Genomic DNA, 26,651 nt, shown 5'->3' on the forward strand with positions numbered 1-26,651 from the left:
CAATCAAAGATAAGACCAAATAGAATGACTTCTCTCTCGACGAAATGTGTTCACCTCACAACTAAAAATAATAGACTGATTTCTATTCGTTTTTAAATTGAGATTTTTCTTATCAGGATTTTCTCTATCACATTGGAAGTTGTTTACTTTCAGAATTCTATCAACAGCTGTTGTTTTGCTTTTCTTTTTCATGAAATCTGGTTTTTAATAGTTCTGAAAAAAACAGCAATCGGGGTCTAAAATACATAAATACTTGTTTTTCTTAAAATGTGATATGATTTCATAGTGAACAGGCCTATGCATTTTGAGACTAAATTAAAAATTTATATTTTTCTAATTTTTTGAATAATTCCAAGGTTAACCCCTTGTCGAAAAAAATTGCATTTTAAAAAATCTCCTCCAATTTCATCGAGTAAGATATTAAAAGAAAGGTCTCTCCAAGGCCTATTTATAACTGTTCCCATAAGGTTCGGTTGCTGAGTTATTTGAGCCCAAATATGCTATTTTTCCAACATTCGGGCCAAATATCTTCGGATCAAAGCCTCGGAACAAGTTTTGGTTTAAGGATCTGAGTTCATAGCAAACAGGCCTATGCATTTTGGGACAAAAATTACAAATCTATGTTTTTCAGATTTTCGACAAAAAACCTAGGTTAACCCCTTGACGAAAAAAAATTCATTTTGAAAAATTTCCTCCAAATCCATCGAATGAGATATCAAAAGAAAGGTCTCTCCAAGGCCTATTTATAACTGAAAACCAAAAGTTCCTATAAGATTCGGTTGCTGAGTTATTTGAGCCCAAATATGTTATTTTTCCAACATTCGGGCCAAATATCTTCGGATCAAAGTGTCGGAACAGGTTTTCGTTTAAAGATATAAGTTCATAGCGAACAGACCTATGCATTTTGGGACAAAAATTACAAAACTATGTTTTTCAGATTTTCGACAAAAAACCTAGGTTAACCCCTTGACGAAAAAAAATTGCATTGTAAGAAATTTCCTCCAATTTCATCGAATGAGATATCAAAAGAAAGGTCTCTCCAAGGCCTATTTATAACTGAAAACCACAATTTCTTATGAGGTGTGGTTGCTGAGTTTTTTGAGCCCAAATATGTTATTTTTCCAACATTCGGGCCAAATATCTTCGGATCAAAGTGTCGGAACAGGTTTTCGTTTAAAGATATAAGTTCATAGCGAACAAAGTCCATCAAGTGAGGTATCAAAAGAAAGGTCTCTACAAGGCCTATTTATAAATGAAAAAAAAACAATTACATATAAGGTTCGGTTGCTGAGTTATTTGAGCCCAAATATGTTATTTTTCCAACATTCGGGCCAAATATCTTCGGATCAAAGTGTCGGAACAGGTTTTCGTTTAAAGATATAAGTTCATAGCGAACAGGCCTATGCATTTTGGGACAAAAATTACAAATCTATGTTTTCAGATTTTCGGCAAAAAAAATGCATTTCAAAAAATTTCCCCAAAGTCCATCAAGTGAGGTATCAAAAGAAAAGTCTCTCCAAGGCCTATTTATAAATGAAAACCACAATTTCATATAAGGTTTGGTTGCTGAGTTATTTGAGCCCAAACATGCTATTTTTCCAACAATCGGGCCAAATATCTTCGAATCAAAGTGTAGGAACAAGTTTTGGTTTAAAGATATGAGTTCATAGCGAACAGGCCTATCCATTTTGGGACAAAAATTACAAATCTATGTTTTTCAGATTTTCGACAAAAAACCCTTGACGAAAAAAAATTCATTTTGAAAAATTTCCTCCAAATCCAGCGAATGAGATATCAAAAGAAAGGTCTCTCCAAGGCCTATTTATAAATGAAAACCACAATTTCCTATGAGGTTTCTTTGCTGAGTTATTTGAGCCCAAATATGTTTTTTTTTTAACATTCGGGCCAAATATCTTCGAATCAAAGTGTCGGAACAAGTTTTGATTTACAGATATGAGTTCATAGCGAACAGGCCTATGCATTTTGGAACAAAAATTACAAATCTATGTTTTTCAGATTTTCGACAAAAAACCTAGGTTAACCCCTTGACGAAAAAAAATTCATTTTAAAAAATTTCCTCCAATTTCATCGAATGAGATATCAAAAGAAAGGTCTCTCCAAGGCCTATTTATAAATGAAAACCACAATTTCCTATGAGGTTTGGTTGCTGAGTTTTTTGAGTCCAAATATGTTATTTTTCCAACATTCGAGCCAAATATCTTCGGAACAAAGTGTCGGGACAAGTTTTGATTTACAGATATGAGTTCATAGCGAACAGGCCTATGCATTTTGGGACAAAAATTACAAATCTATGTTTTTCAGATTTTCGACAAAAAACCTAGGTTAACCCCTTGACGAAAAAAAATTCATTTTAAAAAATTTCCTCCAATTTCATCGAATGAGATATCAAAAGAAAGGTCTCTCCAAGGCCTATTTATAAATGAAAACCACAATTTCCTATGAGGTTTGGTTGCTGAGTTTTTTGAGTCCAAATATGTTATTTTTCCAACATTCGAGCCAAATATCTTCGGAACAAAGTGTCGGGACAAGTTTTGATTTACAGATATGAGTTCATAGCGAACAGGCCTATGCATTTTGGGACAAAAATTACAAATCTATGTTTTTCAGATTTTCGACAAAAAACCTAGGTTAACCCCTTGCCGAAAAAAAATTCATTTTGAAAAATTTTCCTCCAAATCCATCGAATGAGATATCAAAATAAAGGTCTCTCCAAGGCCTATTTATAAATGAAAACCACAATTTCCTATGAGGTGTGGTTGCTGAGTTTTTTGAGTCCAAATATGTTATTTTTCCAACATTCGGGCCAAACATCTTCGGAACAAAGTGTCGGAACAAGTTTTGGTTTAAAGATATGAGTTCATAGCGAACAGGCCTATGCATTTTGGGACAAAAATTACAAATCTATGTTTTTCAGATTTTCGACAAAAAACCTTGACGAAAAAAATTGCTTTTTAAAAAATTTCCTCCAAATCCATCGAATGAGGTATCAAAAGAAAGGTCTCTGCAAGGCCTATTTATAAATGAAAACCACAATTTCCTATAAGGTTTGGTTGCTGAGTTATTTGAGCCCAAATATGTTTTTTTTTTAACATTTGTGCCAAATATCTTCGAATCAAAGTGTCGGAACAAGTTTTGGTTTAAAGATCTGAGTTCATAGCAAACAGGCCTATGCATTTTGGGACAAAAATTACAATTCTATGTTTTTTCAGATTTTCGACAAAAAACCTAGGTCGTAAAAAAATTCATTTTGAAAAATTTCCTCAAAATATATCGAATGAGATATCAAAAGAAAGGTCTCTCCAAGGCCTATTTATACCTGAAAACAAGAAGTTCCTACGAGGTCTGGTTGCTGAGTTATTTGAGCTAAAATATGTTTTTTTTCCTAAATTTTGAGCAAATATCTTCGGATCATGAAGAACAAGACTATCACAGTTAACCCCGTGCCGAAAAAAAAATCATTTGTAAAAAGATACGATGTTCAAGTGTCGTTTGTTGGACCTTCAAAGTATGATGAAAATATTAACCACGATTTTTTCATTTTAAATTTAAAAAAATAAACCATTGATTTTGATATATAATGATAAATTTATTTTTATTTAATTAAAAAATATAAAATGAAAATATATATTTAAAAGATTACATTTATATGGATCTTACATAATACATACGTGTTTTTTTTTTTTTTTCATTCTTATTTATGGTTTTTTGTTTTTTATATATATGTTTAATTTTTCGTTTTATTTTTGATTAAAATAATTAATAATATTATTAATAAGTGTATTTTCTTTTCTTTTCTATTTTTTTATTTTATTTCATTTCTTATAATGACAATGTCATTACATAAATTTGGTAAATAATTTCATTATTATTATGTATACATACATATTATATATATTTATATATTTTATTTATATAATGTATATTTTTTAAATTCATTCAGCTTATACAAGAAAAGAAATTTGATTTATTAATTTTATTCATGAAAATCATTCGATTAATAATTAATATTATTCATTATTTTTTTAATAATTTTTTTGTTTTTTATTTTGATTTTTTTTAAATAACAAAAAAGATAATATTATTTGTTTTTATGTTTCTTCACCTTAAAATTTACTAAATACATTTTAAAATGATAAAATATGTGTAGTATAATTATAAAATAAAAAAAAAATACTAATAAAGAGGAATAATTATGTATGAGAAAATAAAATATATAGTATGAGAAAAATAATTTATATATTTTAAATAAATTTCAATTTAATAATAAAAAAAAATAAAATCTTAAGCTTAAAAAAATAAAATAAGGAGAGACAATATTATTATTAAATTATTTAAATGTATATTTATATCAAATGAACAAAATTAAAAGGAAAATGCAGTCAAACTTAACTTTGTATGTATTTTTTTTTTTTAATTTTTTTGTTTAATTATAATTAATTCATTAAATTAACTTTATATGAGTAATATTTATATATATAAACGCATTCGTCTCCTTTTTTTAATGTTATTTTTTTATACACATGATTTTATAATTTCAAATTGATAATTTAAATACGTTCTTTCAATTCGTTGAAACACAACAACATACCCTATAATTATAATTATAATGATAAAAACTGAAACAGCAATAAATTGTTAGTAAAACAAATGACAAATTAAAAATGCGAAATATAATAATTATTATAATTATATATATGATACTTAAATATTTTATTATAATTTAAAAAAATTGTTAAAATTACGTGTGTGTTTGTTGTCATTTTCTATAAAGAGTGTTTTGTGCAATTTGTAAACTAAAACATTATTTAGTTTTTTATAGAATTAAATTGATTTAGAGATTTAAGATTAATATCATACAATTTGCACAAAACAATCGATGTTAAAGTTTATTTAAATTCTTTTTTTTTTGTTTTTTGTTGTAAAAATATGTTTTTAAATAGCAAAATTATTATTAGAATCAGACGCCTTAAATTTTGCTTTTAATTTGTTTTTAAATTTTTGTGTGCGTTTTTTTGTTTTGCTAGAGACTTTTTTTATTATAATTTGTAGTATACAAATAGATATAATTTTTTTTCTGTTATCTTAATAAAAGATATTATAATTAAAAATCAGCCTTTAGCCATTGATTTTATTTTTTTTAAGATAATAAACAAACAAAAATTAATATAAACAATTTAGTTTTCTTGTGTGTTTGGTCATTTTTATAAAACCAGCGAAAAAAAGTAAGTAAGAAAATCACTTGGAATTGTCGAGTTAGTTAGAATTAGTTATAGCGCGTTTTGTTAAGTTAAAATTTAAAAACAAAAAAAAAATTAAATGATATAAAAGAAATGCAGTAACTGTTGGTGGTTGGTTCAAATTTTCGTTTTGTTTTACTAAGAAGAATTATTTTGTTTGCAAGGAAAAGTTGCTTTTTTTTAAATTTTGTTTTCAATGTGATGCACTTGAATTATTTATTTTAGCAAAAGAAAAAATAAATATAATTTGAACTAAATTCTGTAAAACTGCCGGTTAAAAAAATCAAATTTTAAGGTTTCAAGATGAGAAATAAATTTAGTAACTAAAGATTTTACACTACTAAATGTTGGTTTGGATGTTTTTGTTAAGTAGTCAAATTGCGAGAGAATTGCCAATACTTTCAAGATGCTTCAATTTTAACAATTTCTTAGATTTTACAGTCCCATCGCCTCTTAAATGAAGAACTTCAAAGAAAAACTGACCAGGACTTCGTTAACAAGTGACAGTAGATTTGCCATGGGCTTCGAAAAGCAAACGATTACTTTGAAAATCCAGATAACCAACAAGTGAAGTTTTACCATTTCTTGAAATTCGGAATGCATCGTATCTCCATTTTCGAGTCTCTTCAGTTCGGTACGAACAAAATTTTCGACATTTCAAGTGCATTTATGTACAAAAGCGCATTTAGACATGGGCTTTCTCTTGAACGGGGTAGAAAATCAAATACGGTACGACTCAAATTTCATTATTGGCCTGAAAATGTCGTTGAGATTCAAAAAGCAATCTCGAAATCTCGACAATTGGATAAGAGTTCAAATAAGACTCTAGAAACATATACTTTCAATAGTCGTTTTAAAAAGTGCTTCGAATAAAACTAATTCTTTGTTTTGCTGCCCAAAAAGTACTACCAAAAGTACTGATTTGGGCTAGAGACTTGTTTCGTCTGCCAAATCAAACTACTGTTTAGTCATCACTTCCTGGTGGCCAATGTTCAACATATTTAACTTTGCGAGCCATTGAAAAAATAATCAACTGATTGCAGAAACAGATCAAATTTTATAGCTTCTTTAGTAGACTCATTTAATACGCATTAAAGTCAATGGTCAAAACTTAAAATATAGAAAAATTTTAATTCCAAGAAAGTGCTGTCTTAAGCAGAGAATAAACGGACATTAAAATGCCTCCTCGAATTTGCTATAGTTCTGTCAAATCTTAATTTAAAACTGAATGTATGAATAATTCAATTTGGAAAGACTGTTTTTTGAAATATCAGAAACACAAAGGTTAGCTTTTATTCTGTGGTTAGAAAATACTCATAAAAGTAAATTAAATTGAACTATTTTTGTTGCATCCGCATTTCAAAGTTTCTTCATAATTTGAGTTTGCTGATTTTGAACTTAACCCTACTTTTTATTCACCGGGTCAGTTTTTCGAACTCGAAATTTATTATTTTCATACAGAGACCGACTAAACTGGACTGAATATCTCGTTTATGACCTCAAAATGTCATAAACCTTTGACTCCGACGGAATTCTGAAGACTAAAGACCATTTTTTGATACAAAATTTAAGTAAAGTTTAAGTTTGAAGATAATATAGTACCTGCATAAATGCTTTGGTTAAACATTTAAACTACTTAGTTTTACAGTACATTTTTAAACAGATATTGTTTGTTTTTTTTTTTTTTTAACTTTTAACTAACAACTTTCTAAAGTACATTTAATATTATTTCTTCAAATTTGAAACCTTTTTTGAAAGTTTTGTAAAGCAACTTAAGCAAACTTATTGGCAGTGAAGTGCTTTTTTTTTTAAATATTTTGTGTGTCTTGAGGAAGGTTTTCAATTTTCAATTTGTTTTTCGTTTCTTTGATAAATCTTAAATTTTAAGCAGCTTTTTTTTTAAACGCTGGAATTGTTCAGAATTATAGTTTTACACATACATAGTTACATTTACATAGAGTTAGTAATTTCTTAGTTTTGTTTCTATTATAAACTTAATACTGTTGTTTTTATTTTTACATTCGTGCGTGTGTGTGTGTGAGTCAGTGTTCAAAAGCTTTTTCTGTTTTTCATAAGAAATAAATCGAAAATTATAAATAATTCTGAAGACATTTCGTGTGTTTAGGTAAAATTGTTAATTTTTTTTAATAAATTTACAAACAAAAAATTAATAAAAAAAGTATTGTCATTTGTGCAAGAAAATATAAACAATTTAACCAATTCGCGCGGAAGAATATAAATTTATTATTTAAAAAATTATATAATAAATATTTAAACCAGCTTCCGTAAGTAAGTTATACATTATTTTTAAACTTATTTTGGTATAAATATTCTTTTTTGTTTATTAGATATTATTATTGCCTCGCCGTTTGGAAAAATGGAAGAAAAGAACAAAAAATAATTGACTAATTAAATACCTTTCTGTTTATATACTTGAAAAGGTATAAATATGTTTTGTATTATTTTTAATTTATAAAATAAAAAAAGAGATTGATTTCGTTTGATTAATTATAACAAAAAAAAAATATAAGGAGTCGTTATAAATATGTTTCGTTTGATTTTTTTTTTTTCTCTTTTTTGTTAATATTTTATATTCTGTTTTAGTAAATAGTGGATTTAATTTAATTTAAAAAAATAAAGAAAAATCTATTGCAATAAATAAATCTATTAAATATTTTTTTGTTTTGTTTTTGTCGTGGGTGGTCTGTGCTATTATTATTTTTGTTTAAACAATTTGTGATAAATACATTTACTAGATGGTTTTTTTAATACATTTATCTTATTTTTTGTTTTTTATTTAATCTTACTACGGAATCGCGCGGAGAAGGAATTATTGAGAAGAGAAAAAAAAATATAATAATGGTATATGAACAAAAAAAAAATATAATATGTATACATCATAGAATTATTTAACTTTTTTTTGTGTACATTTTTTTTTTGTAAACTATTGTATTATTTTCTTATACATTTCTTGGTTTTTTTTTTTAGATTTTTTTTTGTTTAAATTAAAAAAATTATTATTTTTTAGCATTGTTTGTTTTAAAGCATTTATCAGTAAGCCTGAGCTTCTTTGTAATCACTTTGATCCAATGTATAGAAATCTTCCAATTTCCATTGTAATGTCTCGAAGGTGGGTCGACGCATTGGATCTTTGTGCCAACATTCGAGCATAATTTCATATAAACGTGACTCACAATTTGGTGGAACTGGCATACGATAGCCATGCTCGACTTGAGTTAATACTTCAGCATTTGTCATACCTTTTTTTGAAAATGAAAATAAAAAAGTTAATAATAGTGATTTTGTTGTATATTTGATTTAAATTTTACCTGGATATGGAATACGTCCATAAGTAACTAATTCAGTTAGTAAAATGCCAAAACTCCACACGTCAGATTTAATTGAGAATTTACTATAATTGGCGGCTTCGGGGGCAGTCCATTTAATTGGGAAACGGGCACCAACACGAGCTTCATATTCGTCTTCTTTGATTAGCCTGAAATAAAGAATAGAAATATTTAAAAAGCATGTCACAATTAAATATTTTAAAAAAAACATATTCGATAATAACAGGTCCTATAGTTAGACTTAAACATTAGGTGAGTTCCAGCTCTTTCAATACTTTTCAGAGTATTTAATTGAGAAACGACCTAAGAATTTTCTTAAAATCGAAATCATCTTTTTTCATACGAGTAGGTTAAGAAAAATTTTGAACTGTTTAATTGAAAATTTCCCTTCATGAAGCTTTAACGTAGTGAATTTACAGCGACTAGTACGTGTGACTAATATTTAATGTAGATCAGTGCGATCTGAGGGAATAGGTTTTTTTTCAAGAAAATCACTTATGGATTGTCGAGATCGAAGTAAAGTACATTGTTGCTACTAACACCTTTAAAAAGAAGTGAACATCGATATGTCGAATGGTAGAGGAAAAAATCTCTAGTCACTAGTTCAGTCAGATAGAACTACTTCGTTCTTTTATGCTCGTAAGGAGTGGAACATCTAATTTTCAATCCTTGGAATTAGATTAAGAAGCTGAAAACTGTGGAATGCAGAGTTCTTACCAAGGTGAAATCATGTAAGATCTATTTGGGAAAATGCTGCAAGGTGCTATTCACTAGTTGGATAAGATGTGACTTTATACAAGTAGAATTACTGAAATGAAGTATATTTTTAGTTTGAGGAATGGAATAGTATGCACGACAAACACATCTGGAAACGTACTTGGAATAACTTTATTTTCGAATGTACAAATTATATTCATGTCAAGAAATCTATGTACTTCTTAATATTCAAAAGAATACTTGACGATATCTAGTTTAACTAAATTTGTCATGTTGCTTCTAAAATTAAGATCGGATGTTGAAAAGTCGCAAGAACAATTCAGAATACCGTTTCCTCAATCTCTCGAAGATTCAAACATCAGCACCAAGTGAAGAGGAGCAGTGGAAACATTACGAGCACTCATGTACCACCAACTAGCGCTGGGTTTTACAAGGCCACTAAAACAAAACTCTGTGTTCTTTGATGAGAATCGTGAGAATTTGGCTATAGAAACTTGTTCATTACTCTAGGAAACCAAATTAAGGATATGCTTTGATTCCGGTACTAAATATGCTTACATTCAAATTTTTGATTGCTCAAATTCGGTCAAAAAGTTCCTGTCAGCTCAGGTTTTCAAGGTATTCAAGTCTGAAATTAAGTTTTCATAACTCGTAGTTCACATCGTATGAAAGTGAAATATCTATATGACCTAGGTAGGTACTTCTTTCAGCGACCACGGGAGAAGCGAATAAAGGGCTAGAGAATCCATTTTTGAGGCGCACAAATTGAATAGTTTCAGGAAGTGCGGTTAATTTGAAGAGTATGAGTATGGGGAATTTTATCAAAGGCCTTCCAAACTATCCTTAAGTGCTGATGGATGATCCGATGGAGTCTACGTCTTTAGTAGAGCATGGGATATGAACAAAGAGATGATTCTAAGTTTTCTTCTACTTTTCTTGCATAAGCTATATGCGCAGAACATTAAGTTTTCTGACTATTTCAGATTTAACAACTTGTATTAGCCAATTTCAAATTTACTTTCATTTGCGTTTTGAAAGAAAGCAAAAAATTGAAAATCTGCGCAATGGATTTTTGGAATAAAAATCAAATACGTGAAAAAAGTGAAGTTTTCCGATATCAAAAACGATAAAGGCGGAATTAGTAGCCTAGGTCCGCATTTAAAAACTTAATCAATTTTCAAGTTTTTAGACACAAAATTCATCAGTTAAAGCTATCGATAATTTGAAATCCAATTTTTGTTTCAATTTTGGAGACCTCTTGCTTGCCTGCGGGTACTAAATGTGGAAATGGAAGAAAAGTCCAGATCTAAACATGCACTTTTGACTTGACAGAAATTATAATTATATCATTATAAGCTAACGATGTAAGTTGCGAAAAAAATGTTTGCAAATAAAATCATTTGCATTGCTTTATTTTATGTATGCAAATGTTTGTTTCGCAAATGTTACAGATGTTTTATGGTTATGGTGTGTAGCAACAAAAAAAAAATGGGAGTCAAAAATCGATTAATTAATCTTGTGACCAGAAGAGTTAAAAGATTTGTTCAATCTATCTAATTTATGTTGTGACTTTTATTAGACTGGGAAATATGATCAACTACTTTGAATTATTTATTTATAACATCAGGTTTAGATTATTCTTAAGGTCTTTGATAGAGAAAAACGACTTAGGTAAGTGGTTAAAAAAAAACTTTTAAAATTTCGGGAAATATTTTTCTGAATATTTTATATTTACGAGAACCGGAACTGAAAGCAAAATATATTTTTCCGAAAACTACACTAGATATTAAGTCTTTTATTGGTAAAAGAAAAATTTAAGATTTTTTTAGCAATTCTGAATTCGGGAAGGATATTATTTTGTGAAGATATCTCCAAAATTCAGCATTTTTATAAATCAATTGTACCTCCAAAATTAATTTTGAAATTAAAAATTATCATTTTAACTGTTCAATGGTAGGTATGTAACAAGAAAAGATTTTGCAGAGACAAAAATAAAAAAAATTTACCTATTTCTACTTCCGAGAATTCATTTGAGGAAGAAGAATCATGCTTTATCTCACCACATATCAAATAGACTTCACTATCATACAGACTCTAAAAATTCTTACACATTCGATAAATTAAAATGTATTCGATACAGCTTACACGTGTAGTTTATCAAATAGAAAAGTATCAGTCATTTTTTTATATCTTTCATGAAAATTTTTCATCGTGTACTCTCAAAACATCACGTTCACAAATTCTCAAAAAATCTATCATAACACAAGTAAGCAGTATAGTCTATAACATGATAGACATGAGTTCGTTTGTTAAATAATGCAAATTATATTCTATATAAAAAAAAAAACAACAATCTTACCGCGCCAAACCGAAATCAGCAATCTTCACAATATTATTATCACCCACTAACACATTACGTGCAGCCAAATCACGATGTATATAATTTTGTGATTCCAAATATGCCATACCGGCTGCTATTTGTGCTGCCATATCAATAAGAGTTGGCATCTTTAAGGTTCGTCCTTTGCCTATTAAAAAAAAAAGTAAAAATATTCCATTGTGAGTTTTATTTTCTATCGTCTTTTTCAAATCTATGTAGGGCGCCATTTTATATACCTTGCAAATAATCCAATAGAGATCCATGCTTCATAAGTTCGGTTATAATGTAAATTGGCTCCTCTACTGTACATACAGCATACAGTTGAATCAATTTATTATGACGTAATTTTTTCATAATTTGAGCTTCAGCCAAAAAGTCTTTAGGGTCCATTGTACCTTTAAATAAACAACATAGACGATTATATTTTATAGATAAGGAAAGAAAAATATATTTATTTTTTTAGAAATGAAAGAAATGAAAATCTTACCAGATTTTAAAGTCTTGATAGCCACCGGTGTGGTGTTGTTCCACAAACCTTCCCATACTTCACCAAATTGACCGGAGCCAAGTTTACGTACAAACTTCAAGGAGGTTCTATCGATTTCCCATTGATCGCGGGTTCTATGTGATAAGCCTTCAGTGACGGGTTTTTCAATCTGTGAATTATAAAGAATAGAATGAAATATTATAAATAAGTTATTGTAAATATGATTTTTTCAAGAAAGTCTAAAACGAAATACATTTAAGAAAACAACAACAAAATAGAGTGTTGGGGATAAGTGTAAAGGTTTACAGAGGGTGTTTATGGTGGTAGTTTATTTATGTGCTGGAGGATTAACAAAGAAAATTAATTTAAAAAAAAGAGGAAATAATTTAAAAATTTAATTTAGAGGGGGAATTTGTATTAAAATATAATTATCTAGTTATATTCGTGGGAACACATTGAAGGAAGAAGATTTTCTTGAAATGCTTACGTTTTAACTTTTGGTTTGGATAAATTTACTATTGATTTTGTTCTACATAATGTTATGAGCAGATAGCTTACTAAATAAACAGTTTTTACTAATATTACTAATGTAGATATGTTTTTAAATAAAATAAGATTCTAAGTTCACTGTTTTTACGAAACATTTTGGGGATGTTTGGTGTTTGATGACATGAAGGTTATTGGAAGGTAAAGTTGTTTGTGATACAGTTTATACTCAAAGTTTTGAAACAAATTCAATTAATTGACAGAATATACTTTAAAAGTTATCAATTTAATGCGTTAGACCAGTTTATACCATTCACAGAATAATATTAAATGTGTAAGTTATTTTTTTATATTTGAGTAATTATACCATTCAAACAAAGTTAAGTAGTTAGGATAAGTTTTTAGACCAGTTTATACTATTCAGCAGGGAAGTGAAGAAAAATTGTGATTTCGTCTCATAGCCAACAGAAAAATATTTATTTTGAATCTTAATAGACAAATCCGAAATTATCGTAGCAGTAAGGACAAAAACGATAACTTTTAAATCTTTATACAAGTTTATACCAATCAGCGGATAGGTACAAATTACTCTATAAGTGTTTTGTTTCATATCCAACGAGAAGCGAATTCGATAAAGAAATGTTAATTATTATGCAATGAATTCTGGAAAAATATTTATTTGAAATATTGGTAATATTATACCATTCGGAGGAACTTATGATATAATGTTTTTTTTTTGTTTTGCAGTACTTTAATCAACTGAGTAAGTACATACATTTATTAGAAAACAAAACGATTTCTAACCATCAATCAGATCTATTTTCTAAAGTAATTATTTAAGTAGAGAATAACTTTTATACCATTCAGCAGACGTTGAACAAAAATGTGTTAAATGACTTAATAATGCAAGAAAATTATACCATTCCTATTTTAAAAACACTTTTTACCATTGAATGGGGTAAAATAACTTTTGTTCGACATTAGTAGAATTATAATTATCAGTCAGAAAGGAAAACAGATATCTAAACACATAGGTATAAGGAACTCGTTTTTGCTACTTAACAGCTAGTATAAAAGGCATGATATTTCCATGACTAGGTAATTTTATACTATTCCAGAGATCATAACAAATTAAAGACATTTCTTCAAGTTTTTTTTTTCTATAGATCGAAAACTAACGAAATGTATTTAAATATTTTTTATACCAGTTTATACCAATTAAATGGATAATAGGTATAAAAATACACGGAAACGTGCAGTAATTGAGTCTTGTTTTCTGTAGATTTCAGGTACTTCCATTTATAATAACAACGATTATTTTTTTTATACCAGTCATATCCAAATAAAATGAAGACATAACTTAAAATCGTATAAAATGAAGACTTTTTTCAAAATTGACTATGAAAATATAAAAATCAGAACATAGGTTCATTTTTCATGAAGCCATAAGAAAATATTTCTTCAATTGAAGCTGAGTTTTAACATTTAACCAGCTACAGCAAAAAAGAGGGTTATGAGGTAAGTTTACAAATGAGGTATCGTTGGAAGAGATTTACTCGTCCGATGGTTATAGGCTAAATGGAAAATTGTCTAATTTTTTGTAAACTTAAAAAAAAAAAACTTTTTGGTTTGGATGGATTTTAAAACAATTATTTTCAACAAAAATTTAGCAAACTACTTGATCGCGACTGTGTCACTTACCATATCATAAATCATTCAACTCAAGTCTTTCTTGACTCAATCATTTTATTTTATTCCTTATTTACATACATTTTCAAATAAATTAAAAGTTTAAATATTTGTTAAAAAATAAAACTTGTAAAATTAAATGTAAACTATACGCGAAAACTAAATTAAACAAGTTACACGCATGTTTAAAAATTGCATCTAGCATGTCATTCATTTAAGGTGGGAAAACCAAACATTGAATTCACTTCATCTTACTCATGAGTTTAATGAGTTGTTGTTTTTTTTTAGATATTGATGGTACAAATTACGATATTCATAAAAATCACAAATAAATATTTGATTTAATGCTTTATAATATTTATTTAATTTTTTGTTTGTATAATTATAATTATTGATTTATTGTCGTCACGTAGTAAAAATAACTCTTGCATTAGGTGGCATGTTGCATTTGAAATTGAGTTAAGTTAAATGACTTGGCAAATATTTTCAGATTTCACACATAGTGATTAATTTTTTTGTTTTCAATATTAGAATCTGAAGAATTTTTTTTTTTTTTTTTGTTTCAAATGATTTACTTTGAATTATCTTCAATGGGATTTTCGTATCAATTATTGTGTAATTTCAATGACGTGTAAATTGAAAGTGAATAATTCATAAATGTTTACCTTTAAAATTGTTTTATATTTTATAAACTAAAGCTATTTATAAGGTTCAGGCAATTTAAAGAGTAGTGTTCATTTGATAGTATTCTTTGAAAAAATCTGAGGCGACGAAAAGAATTGACTTTAATATTCAAAACAATTATAAGAATTTTAAACCATAAAATTGTTAGTTTTTTTGAGTAAAACATGTTTATAAGAAAGGATATTTATTTGTTTTCACAGTGAAAGGAATTCTGAAAAATTATTTCACTTCTTAAGTTATGTTTTTTTTTTTTTCAAAGCAAGAATTACCAATTTCTGCTGAGATTTAACAGTTGTGAACAAATTTGGCTGAAATTATTAGTTCCGATGAGATTTATCAGTTTTAAATAATTAAAATTTATCAGCTTAAGCTGCAACAAACAACATTCGGCTGTTATTTTCACCATATTTTCCTCAAATGCATCGATTTCAGCAGACATTTACCAGCTTTGCTAAGATTTATGACTTTTGGCTGAGATTTATAAGTTCTGACTGAAATTTACCCTTTTAAGCTGAAAATTATAGTTCTAAAAAGAATTTACCACTTTTGATTGAGATTTATCAGTTTTGTAGTCAAATCATCAATTTCTGTTGCAGTATCTACTGAGATTTGAAAATTTCAGAATAAATTGATAAATTTTGGCTGAAAGCAGTTTCGGCTAAGATGATCAGTTTCGACTGAAATTTACCAAGATTTACTCAGATTTCGATTGAGGTTACAAGTGTTGTCTGAAATTTATCGGTCTTGGTAGGGATCTTTCAGTTTTACCTGAGATTTTTATAATTTCAGAGAGAGGTACGAATTTTGAATGCGAATAACGAAAAATTTGCCATTTATCGTTGAGGTTACAAGTGTTGGCTGAACTTTATCGGTTTTGGCAGGAATTTTTCAGTTCCACCTGGGATTTTCTATATTCGAATGAGACTAACGAAAAAAATAAAGAAATGTCCTTAAAACTTTGATATATTTTGTTTAGTAACTTCCCGTAAATAACATTACAGTTCCAAGACTATATTATTCATCTATGTTAGGTAATCTTTTGTTGGATTTAAACATAATGATTGTCTAGCTTTATTGTCTAAAACAATCCAAATAAACTTTTTTCTTGAGTTAACTTTAAATTAAATTTAAATCTTATTGTCTGCTCTACAATTTGTAATAAAAAAAAAATAGGGCACCTTTAAAACCTTATATGATTTCCGCTTAAAATAAGTGGAACCCGCTTAAATTCTGTTATTTTAATTTATTTCATTTAAATGTGAATTTTCATTAAATAAAAGATTAAGAATATTTTCTTATACATTATATGAGTATAAGAAAATATTCTTTATCTTTAATTTAATTAAAGAACTCATATAGTTTCCAAGAAAGTGAATTTTCATCTTAAATACAAAATAAAAATTTAAAAATTATAGTCAGCTTGCAGTTTATCATATGTACTTATTTAATACTAAATTAAATGGATTTCTTTTAAATTTGCGCATTGTAGTATTTATTCCGCAACAGAATATTGGCTCTTACTTTGACGGATTCTAAAACCACAAAAACGCAATTATCCACATTAACTAAATTTTCCGATAAATTTTCTTTGAACTAGAGAATAAGAACTGAAATAGGTGAAGTGCAAAAACGTATGAGAAATTATATTTTGGGCTTCTAACTTAAAACTTATCACTCAAAAAAAGTTATAAAAATCTAAAAAAAAAACTTAAGAATTTTTAAGAGAAAGTACTTTTTTTTTTTTTTTGTGCTATATTTTGCTTTTGTCCAAAGAAACCGATTCAATTAAAAAAAACCTCTTTCAGAATTTTTCAATTATTTTTATGTACTTGTATAATTGTACCAATGGGACTAATATCATGATATCGGTTTTATTCAATAAAGAGTCCGCCTATGAGAGTATTTTATCTGTTAAATCTCATTAAACCACTTGTTATTGGACAACAATCTTTGTACCACACCCAACCCAATTCAATTATTATTATTATTTTTTTTTTGCTAAAATTGGTTATTATAATTGAAGGTTGGATGAAATTAAAGTGTCACTGAACTTTAATATAATTTTGTAGTCGTTTATTTCTCTTTGTAATTAAAAACATACCAAAAAAAGACTATCAACTTTAAAATTAAAATTAAACACATTGTTAATTACCTACAAAATGCACTTTATTTTTTGTTCGTTTTCTTTTTTTTGTACCGAAATTGCATTAAATATTCATGTGTATCTAAAACAAAAGTGGTTTGTAAATTAGTTTGTTAAAAAAAAACCTTTTTGTGTGCATTACAAAATCCATTGCAAAACAGTGATGTAATTGGGTACTCTTTAGATCAGAAAATCTATTTATGGGTTGGAAAAGGCTTTGACTAATTGATTCAATTGCCATTGAATATAAAATTTAACAAATTGTACAGCACAAAGTACCTATGCTTTTTTACGCATCATGATGATGTGCATATTGAAATAAAGTTAATAACAGTCTAAACAGTTAAGTTGTTTTCTGTCAATGGTTTTGCTTTGAATTAAAAAAATAGTTTTTAAAAAATACATTTATTATATTCGAATTTGTAGGGAATTTAAAATAAACATATACAATTTTGGAGAGTTTTTTTTAGAGAGACAAACATAATCAACAAAATATGACCATCATCATTGTCAACTTTACTTCTTTGACTATTGGAACGAAATAAAAAAAAAAAAACTGCTGACGAATATGATTGATTTGTTACGAGTTTAACAAGGAATAACGAACAAATAAAAAAGGGGAAATCAAATTTGGCCAATTTTAAATGCTAATATCAAAGAGAATCAAATTTGTCAGAATTGGGTTGTGCTTGTGTTGAACTGATTTTAATTGAAAGCAAAGTTTTTTTTTTGTGTATAGCTTTCCGGATTCCAAACAAAACGGATATGAATGAAAACGACAGCTGTTTGGTTCGTGTGGTCTCTGACTATAGACAGATCTTTCTATTGATTTATATAAAATTCCCGGGAGTTTTAATTTATTCAACCTTAATAAGGATATGAAACAAGGAATTCACAGTGTTTTGAGTGTAAATTTGAAATGAAATATCGTCAAATATTTGTTTATTAGTTAATTTCGTTTTAAAAAGCTTTATATTTACTTGAAAATTGAATACAAAATAAACAATAAATTTGTATAATTGCATTGAAATGCATTTTTAGGGTTTTAGTTGTCATAATTGAAGGGTTGAAAAAATAAATCAAATTTATTTATAATTAATTTACAAGTAAAAATTCGAATCTAACAAAAATAGAAAACGATTTTTTCATGATTTCAATGCAAATGATATGCAAAAGCAAATAATGTTACCTGCAAAGTAAATAAAAACTTCCGCTGTAAGTTCAAAATATAAAAAGGTACTTTGTTTTGGAAATCAGTAAAAAAATCGTGAACGTACATTTAAGGAGATGTTTTCACTACAAGTTTACTCATTCAAACATTTGACGTCAGAATAATGAAAACAAAAAAATAATAATAAATAATTAATTTAATTGATAGAAAGTTTAAAATGTCAAGAAACATTATAGTCACACATTTGAAGAACCATGAGTAATTCAAAAGAGATTAATTAATTATTTTTTGCAACAATTTAACTTGTTTCAATTTGTTTTATTTTCACTTACCTAAACATTTTTTTTGTGGGTGAATTTAAGTGCTCTATCATTTTTGACAGTTAAATATGAAAATTGGTTCGAAAATAAAACCATTGCACGCTTAGGCTAGGCGCACACATGCGATTTCAGTCGCGCGATTATTTAGTCGCAAAAATGGATCACACGGATTTCAATGCCGGTGAACACACATGCTTCTAAAAAATAGCCGCGATTTAAAAATTGAAAATTGTCTCATTTTTTTGGCGACGCGATTGTCGCAAATTAAAATGGAACAAATGGACCAGTATAGTTGTGCACACACTTGCGACTAAACAGAAAACGAATAAAAAGTAGCAGTCGCAAAGAGGCCAAATCATGAGCACACATGCGATTTTCAACCACTCGATTTTTTAGACGCAAAAAATGAAACACATTATTTTAAATGAGAGCGCACAGACTTGCGATTTTAAAATCGCAAAGTTTAAAAAAATGGATCCGGTTCTATTTTTCGCGATTTTTTTTTGCTGTACATAAGGATATATTATACAGAATATAATGCACCTGCCAGCACGTGCGACACTTGGAACAATTATTTTAAGTACAATAATGGATATTACTAGAAAGTGTTGTATAGTGGCTCTTTTTTTATAAACGATAGGAAATTTAAAAGGACAATTCCATAAAATTCATAAAAATTTAAGAGAAGGCCCTCAGAAATTGACCCAGTACTATAGAATGAGTATATAATGCATTGGTGAAATAATGGTACTCGTGGGGCCTAAAATACAAACATACACATTGCAGAGAATTTATTTCTATTTCTAATCTGGTAAACAACTTTACCACTTTTACCAGAGCTTACACCGTTTCATGAATTCACCTTATCATAAAATCCGATCGTAGATACCATTTGTATGAAATTTTCCATTACAAACGGATTTCGTGATTGTTTTCTTTGCGGTCATTTGACCATTAGATTTGAACAGTGAGTATCTCCTGGCTCTTTTTATCTTGAGATGATGCATTTTTTTTTATCGAAAAACGGTCAACTTTTTTCGACCAAACATAATGTTTTTTCTTGCAAGCGTGTGCATTGTAATTTAATGTTGCGACTGCGATTTTTTAGTAGCAACGACTGAAAATCGCATGTGTGCGCCTAGCCTTAAGAAGTTTACATTTTTTTCGACTCAAAATTGTATTAAAATATAATGTTTTTTTACTCCATTAACTTATTATTTTTTATTATTTTTAGAAAACACAATTTAAAAATTGGTTTGTTCTGTTTAAAAAAACGTAAAAAATAACCTCAACAAAATTGAAGACATTTTTTTCGTACACATTTTGTATGAGGGGTATATTGTTTTTTTTTTCGATTTTCGGTCGGGTCACCCGCTAAATTTGTTCCACTTATTTATAACATTAAGGTTGTGAAATTTAAATTCGCTATCTTAAGCGCAAGAGGGTGCTAATAACAATTCAATTTTTAGGTTTTTAAGGTAATCTTGATTTTTAAAAAAATTTTTTTTTTTTTTGAGAAGCAAATATTTTATTTAAGTTTTACTTGTCTTTATAAAACATATAAAATATTTTTTTTTTCGAAAATAAAGTGAGCAATAATTAAAAATAATGAGCAAAATGTGCAAGTAAAAACTCTGTCTACTACCTGTTGACAAAATTAACTTGGAAGTGCCCCCAGAAATTATTATTTCGATATTTTTTCAGAATAAGTACAACACCCACAACTTTCAAGCAATTTTTAACTTAAAAAAAAAACAAATAGTTTTTTTATGAGGTTATGTTATTTATCTCGGTAAATATTGATTTAAAGTAAAATAGTACGAGGAACATTTGGTTAAGGTTAAGTTTTGTACTTAGTTTTTTAATAATTGAACAAATCATTTTGGCCAGCCAGTTGTCAATGCTGTTTTGGTGCTCCTCGAAAACCTTATGTCCTTGAAGGTGTCTTAAAGAATTGACAATTGAGTAGGTACAAATTAAGTTGAAAAGATTTTTAATTTTTTCATTAAAATGTCAAAAACTATTCAAAAAGGTAGCAGTTTATTTAAAACAAATTTTTATAAAATCAGACGTTTTTTAAAATATAAGAAAGTTTCTGCAACTATCATGGTTTTTTTACCGCAGTAAATTTTGTGCTAAGTAAGAGGATTGAAGCTTTAAAAATAACTACTTTGAGTTAGCGTCATTGCAACTGAAACTTATTTGCAATTCATTAAAATTTTGTATTTCAAAAACGATTTGAAATTAATTAAAACTTACAATCGATTTCGAACTAACCTCTTATCGAAATAGAGACTGAAAAGATTGTAAATAACAGTATGAACTAGTTTCTAATGTAAGTGAAAACTTATCAGTTCAAGTTTATATTCGATTTTAACTAATATATGTTATGTACCCTCTTTAACAAATTAGGTGACTTTTCTTATATTTAAAATAAATTTTTTTATTGTATGCTTAAAGTCAGTTTTATTTAATTGTTATCTTTTATTTTTAAAGAGGCTTGAAAATTTAAATCTTAAATTTAATTTTTTAAAATTTAAGGTTTTTTTTAAAATAAATTTGCAGTTGAATTAAATTGAAATTACATAATTATTATTATTTTCAATATCAGAAACTTATTTCCAATTAATTTGAAACTAGTTTGCAATCAATTTTAAATCAACTTCACGGTGGTTTTAACTTATTTTACAATAATAATCGATTTCGAAATAAACTTATTTGCAACTGGTTTATTGGCAATTCGTTTTATAGGGTGCAGAAAACTGAAACAAATGACAAACATAAAAACAGACACACCATATTATTAAGTAAAAAAAGAATAGTTAAGTTTGTATGAAATCATCTAGTGTTAAATTTTCTTAAATACCTAATCCTGTTTGTCATAATCATCCTTCAACAAGAAAAACGAACATTTTTTCTTCTTTTTTTTAAACTAAATTTTCAGTTAAATTTTAAGTGCGAAAAGGTCTAGCAGACTATGATTAAAATTTTTTGTTTTTGAAACAATTGGACACAAATCAGATAAGACTTAGGACAATGGAATTCAGTTAACAACTATAACTTATAATCAGCTAACTATAAATGGAACACACCAATTAGATATAAAAAAAAATTAAAATAATTAAAAACATAGTAGCTTCATTACATTAAAAATAAATTTATTGAAACAAAAATATATAACAAACAATAAAAATACTAAAAAAAAAATAAATAATAAAGATTCTAAAGTGAATGAAAATGGTTTAGGTTTTACATTGTAGGTAATTTTCTTGTATAAAAAAATGTTTTTTTTTTAAATTTATTTTTCGTGTAAAGATTTTTTAAAAAAAGTTGATAAATCCTACCTCAAATATACCCACGAATTGGTTTGACTATAAATTGAATGCAAATAATATAATAGAAAATAAAAATTAAAAATTCGGAGAGAAAAAAGAGAAAGACGAAAAAAACAAAGAAAAAAAGTTGTTTTTTTTTGCTTCTTTTTTTTAATATACGAAATCCGAATTAATTTTTCGTTGTGATTTTCTTTTATATAAAATTGTCATGATTAATTTTTTTTAATAAAAGAAAATCTTAAAAAAGAAATGATTTTTAACAATGCAGGGGAAAAAAATATTTGAAAATAATATAAAAACAAGAAATGTGTTTGAAAAATGTTGAGTGTTTGAGAGATGAGTTAAGGAAAATTAGTTAAAAAAAAAACAAGTCGAATGCGGTGTCACGCGATGATTTAAATAAAAGTGTATAGATGTGGTTTTAAAAAATAATTATTATTTTTTAAATATAAAAAAACTATATTATAAAAATTTTGAAAATTAAATTTCTTACCTGAACACATGGTTTGCATAGATTGACGCACAATCCATCGGAATCCTTTGAGTAATGTTCAACAAGTTCTTGTAGAGTCCTTAAAAATAATTATAAATTTGTTTATAAGAAATAAAAATAAAAAATTTTTAAGAAAGAAGATGTAAAAATTGTATCTTCAACTGGAGTGAGTTTTTTTCTAAAAAAAAAAAAAAATTGTTGGTAAAGTTCAACACAATTTTCCACTTTTTGACATTGTTAAATTGATTGAAAAAAATTTTCATCAGTTCTCAAATTTCATGTAGATTGTTCCAGTACAAAAATTAAATTATTTTCTATTACAAAAATCATTTGTAAAACCCACTCAACAATGAAATAATATAATAATATGGTTTCATTAAACACAAATGCATGAAACTTCCACGCGATTAGCTCCCACATTTAATAGAATTGACATGAGATGTCAACTCCTTCATGTGTCACGCGCTCACTCCAAGTTTGTAAGATTAATTTTTATTAATTAACAAAAAAAAAAAAATTGGCTCATCATATACAAATACATACCTAAAAGTTGTTCGTCGTGCAATGAAGAAACCGCCTTCGTCTAATTGTCTAATGCGGTAATGTTTCACTGTGTCGCCATCTCGTACTGAAAAGAAGAAACGAATAAAAAAAATTTTACGTTAGTTTTTTTTTGTACGGTAATATATTTAAAAAAAAGTTTCCATTATCAATTTTTGTATATAATTAATATAAATTTGTTTGATAAGTATCAATTTTGTCAACTTTACGTGCGTCAGAAAGGTACTAATTTAAAATTATTGACAAATTTGGGGGAATTATAATTGAGGAAAAGTTTTGCCACATTTGATTAACAATAATAAGATGTTAAGTAATAGAGCAAATTGTTAGAAAATTTAGGGAGGTCAAATACAAGTTGACTGAACTCACGTAGAATTTTTAGAACAAATTAGTACGCATTTCGGCATTTGATAAGTTTTCTTTCTTTTATTATTTTAAAATGTAAGTGTTAACACTTTGTCAAAGTGTCGCTAAGAAATTCCACGTGTATAGAAAATTATAGGAAATATTGATGCTAAGTTTCTTTGTTAAGGGAATAAACATTTTTAACTGATAAGACAAATATTGTCAAATATTTAGGTTTTTTTTTTTAATTTATCCAAATTTTGTTAAATCGCTTTCAAAATTAAGTTTATACCAAGTAACTTCATGACAGACTCTATTATTATAACTTGTTTACAAGAAAAAAATATTATAAATGTTGCAGTTATAACACCAAGATTATCGTTCAAATCTCGATAAATATTGAAAATTGTTAGGTAGTTTAATCGTTGCAATAACTCATAGTTGCACGCAAATTTATTTTTTTTAATTTATGTGACTTTGAACGTCATCTTCTGTTCCTGTTACTAAATTGAAACTTTGATAAATCTCACAAACTCAGGGTAAACTAGTCGTTTTTGCACAAGAAATCTGATAAAATTTTAAATTAATTTTGTAATTTAATTTCTTTTCACTTAAAAATTGTGAAAATCATGTTAAGTAGCTTTTTTTTATCTTAATCACGATTTTCTAAACTATGAGAAGTCTTTCAATAAGGCAATTTTTAAGAAAAAAACCGTGCGTTTAATTTAGTTGTTTTGATTCTTGGTAAGAAATTACAGAGAAGGCTTAAATTTGAATGGATTTAAAGACGAGATTAATTTACCCAAAACTGGAAAAAGTGTGAAATTTAGTCTAAAATAAATAAATTTGTGACAGGGCACATCATTAAGGAGCGAAGATTAGTGATTTAAGACTAGTTTCAGACATAAAATAAGGTTTGACACAAAATATTAGTTTTGAAAAATGTCATTAAGAGAATTCAAAACAAGTTTGAAAACGTGCCAACATTTTTTTAAAGGTTGCATTGAGCCAACTAGACCAGAAACTAGCAGTTTTGATACAGAATTTAATGCCCATGTGTTCTAAATTATTTAGTTAGTATTATTTCAAATGAGTGAAAAAAAAACTTGATCAAGTGATTGGAGGAATTTCTCAATTCAAAGCCCTCCTCAGAGGTTCACTTGGAAAAAATTTGTAACTTGATTGACGACTATGAATTTCGTTTCAAATATTTCTTGTTTATTTGTGCAGTTTTCAGAGGCCGATTCTTCTGTTCAAATTGGTCACTCACAAAAAAACTATCATTTTCAAAAATCATATCTCAAAAAACATATCAATTATAATTTATTAAATATGATATTTGAGGTCAGGAGATGTAACAGCAATAGTGAAACAAAAAAATGACTGAACCAAAACCAATTTCGAAATTTAAGCGATTTAAAGAAATTTAGGTTTACTTTATAAAAATTGCCTTATCGGAGTAATTAAAACCTCTAATTTTAGGATATGTATATGAATTTTTTGATTTAATACCCACATGGACCGAATAACATACTTCTTAATTGAAGGTAGGTTTTGAAATCCGAATAATAATTTGTGGGATCGGGTCAAAATTCTGGCTTCAAAATTCTGCTTTTCAAAATTCTGCTTTTTTAAGCGAAAATTCTGTTTTTCAAAATTCTGCTTTTTTTCTATTCTGTTTTTCAAAAATCTGCTTTTTAAAATTCTGCTTTTCAAAATTCTGCAAGCATTATATTTGAACAAAAAAATTCTGCCAATTCTGTTTTTTTTTTTTTATAGCATATGCACTGGCTAAAGAAAAATACACCTCATTAATGTAATTCAACATTGCTACTTTCCTAATTTTTTTTTATTTAAGTGTCGCAAATATTTTTTGAATTCCATATACTGACTTTCTTTCAAATAAAATATGTAAACTAATTGGAACCGATGTTGTTTGATACAAAATATTCCTTTTCTTATTCAAATTTTTGAATATTCATCTTTATTTGATAAATTAATAACCTTTTCTTAATATTTTCAAATTTATTCATTTTTAAAACAAAAATTAATAAGCATTTAAAAAATGACAAATTTTCAAAAAGATGATTTTGCAGAATTCTGCAAAAAATTAAAAAAGGGTTTGGAAAATGTTAAAAAGCGCGCGTTTTTTAACATTTTCCAAACCCTTTTTTAATTTTTTGCAGAATTTTGAAAAGCAGAATTATGAAAAGCAGAATTTTGAAAAACAGAATTTTGAAAAACAGAATTTTGAAAAGCAGAATTTTGAAAGCAGAATTTTGTAAAGCAGAATTTTGAAAGCAGAATTTTGATAAAAGAATTTTGACCCCGGCAGAATTTTGACCCCAACCCATAATTTGTATATAATGGTTAACTACCGTGTTTTTGAAATTGATACTTTTTTTTACAAGAATTTGAAAAACGATGAAAATAGATACAAATATTTGCAAATCCACATTTATTAAGAATAGAACCAAATATAAAAACAAACATTTTTAAAGGGTATTCATAAGGATTGCGCAATGCACATCATTTTGTAAAATTAGATATCTAAGCTTAAAATTTCTTTTTCAAGCACTCCGATATGACCATTTTTAACAAAGATACACTTTTTTGAAAAATCCCTAAAAATAAGTATATTTATTTTTGTGTATTCAGTGTCTATTTGGGCTGTGTAATAGTACCTAAAAAAGTTTTCAAAGAACAGAATACTCGGGACTCAAAACTTTTGAAGAAAATCCAAATATATAATATATAATATTTAATTGTGTAAATCGAAAAAATAAAAATAACACTTTTATCAGAAAAAAAAACTCAAACAACGTAAGGTAAATGGAAAGTTTTAGTTTCCAGTGAGTTTACTACTAAGAGACTCTATTTTTAACCAATATAGCCAATAAAATATTATTTTATATTTCTATTTTCAAGAATTCTGAAAATCTTTTTTCTTATTACAACATCAGAAAAATAAATGAATTCTTTACAGAAATTTAGCCTTCAGAATTGAACATTGTAAAATAAGATTAATTTTTTTATAAAACTAAACAAAATAATTTGACTTACCAGATAACGAATAGTCATTATGTCGGCTCTCTGAATCTCTGATCAAAAATGCTCCATGTTCATTTTCGGGTAACAGTAATTTCTTTTCAGCCTCGATGCGTTTGATCTTTCGGAAATACCATCTGAAATTAAACAAATTAATAGAATTAGTTTTTATTGTTATTTTCTTGAC

General features: G+C 27.2%; 1 protein-coding gene across 1 annotated transcript in view; it reads right to left on the reverse strand.

Annotated features, from left to right (window-relative positions):
• Nucleotides 1–8,288: 8,288 nt before the first annotated feature.
• LOC129907370 (uncharacterized) overlaps nt 8,289–26,651 on the reverse strand; it is a 55,221-nt gene continuing 36,858 nt past the window's right edge. Inside the window, exons 2-9 of the mRNA XM_055983530.1 lie at nt 26,480–26,601; nt 23,054–23,138; nt 22,511–22,589; nt 12,190–12,358; nt 11,939–12,097; nt 11,682–11,850; nt 8,588–8,754; nt 8,289–8,518 (exon numbers count right to left, since the gene is read on the reverse strand). Coding sequence (XP_055839505.1) covers nt 8,310–8,518; nt 8,588–8,754; nt 11,682–11,850; nt 11,939–12,097; nt 12,190–12,358; nt 22,511–22,589; nt 23,054–23,138; nt 26,480–26,601 — 1,159 coding nt within the window. The 3' untranslated portion in view covers nt 8,289–8,309. The remainder of the gene's footprint in view (nt 8,519–8,587; nt 8,755–11,681; nt 11,851–11,938; nt 12,098–12,189; nt 12,359–22,510; nt 22,590–23,053; nt 23,139–26,479; nt 26,602–26,651) is intronic.

This window comes from Episyrphus balteatus, chromosome 1 (assembly GCF_945859705.1).
Source record: "Episyrphus balteatus chromosome 1, idEpiBalt1.1, whole genome shotgun sequence".
NCBI classification, from domain to species: Eukaryota; Metazoa; Arthropoda; class Insecta; order Diptera; family Syrphidae; genus Episyrphus; species Episyrphus balteatus.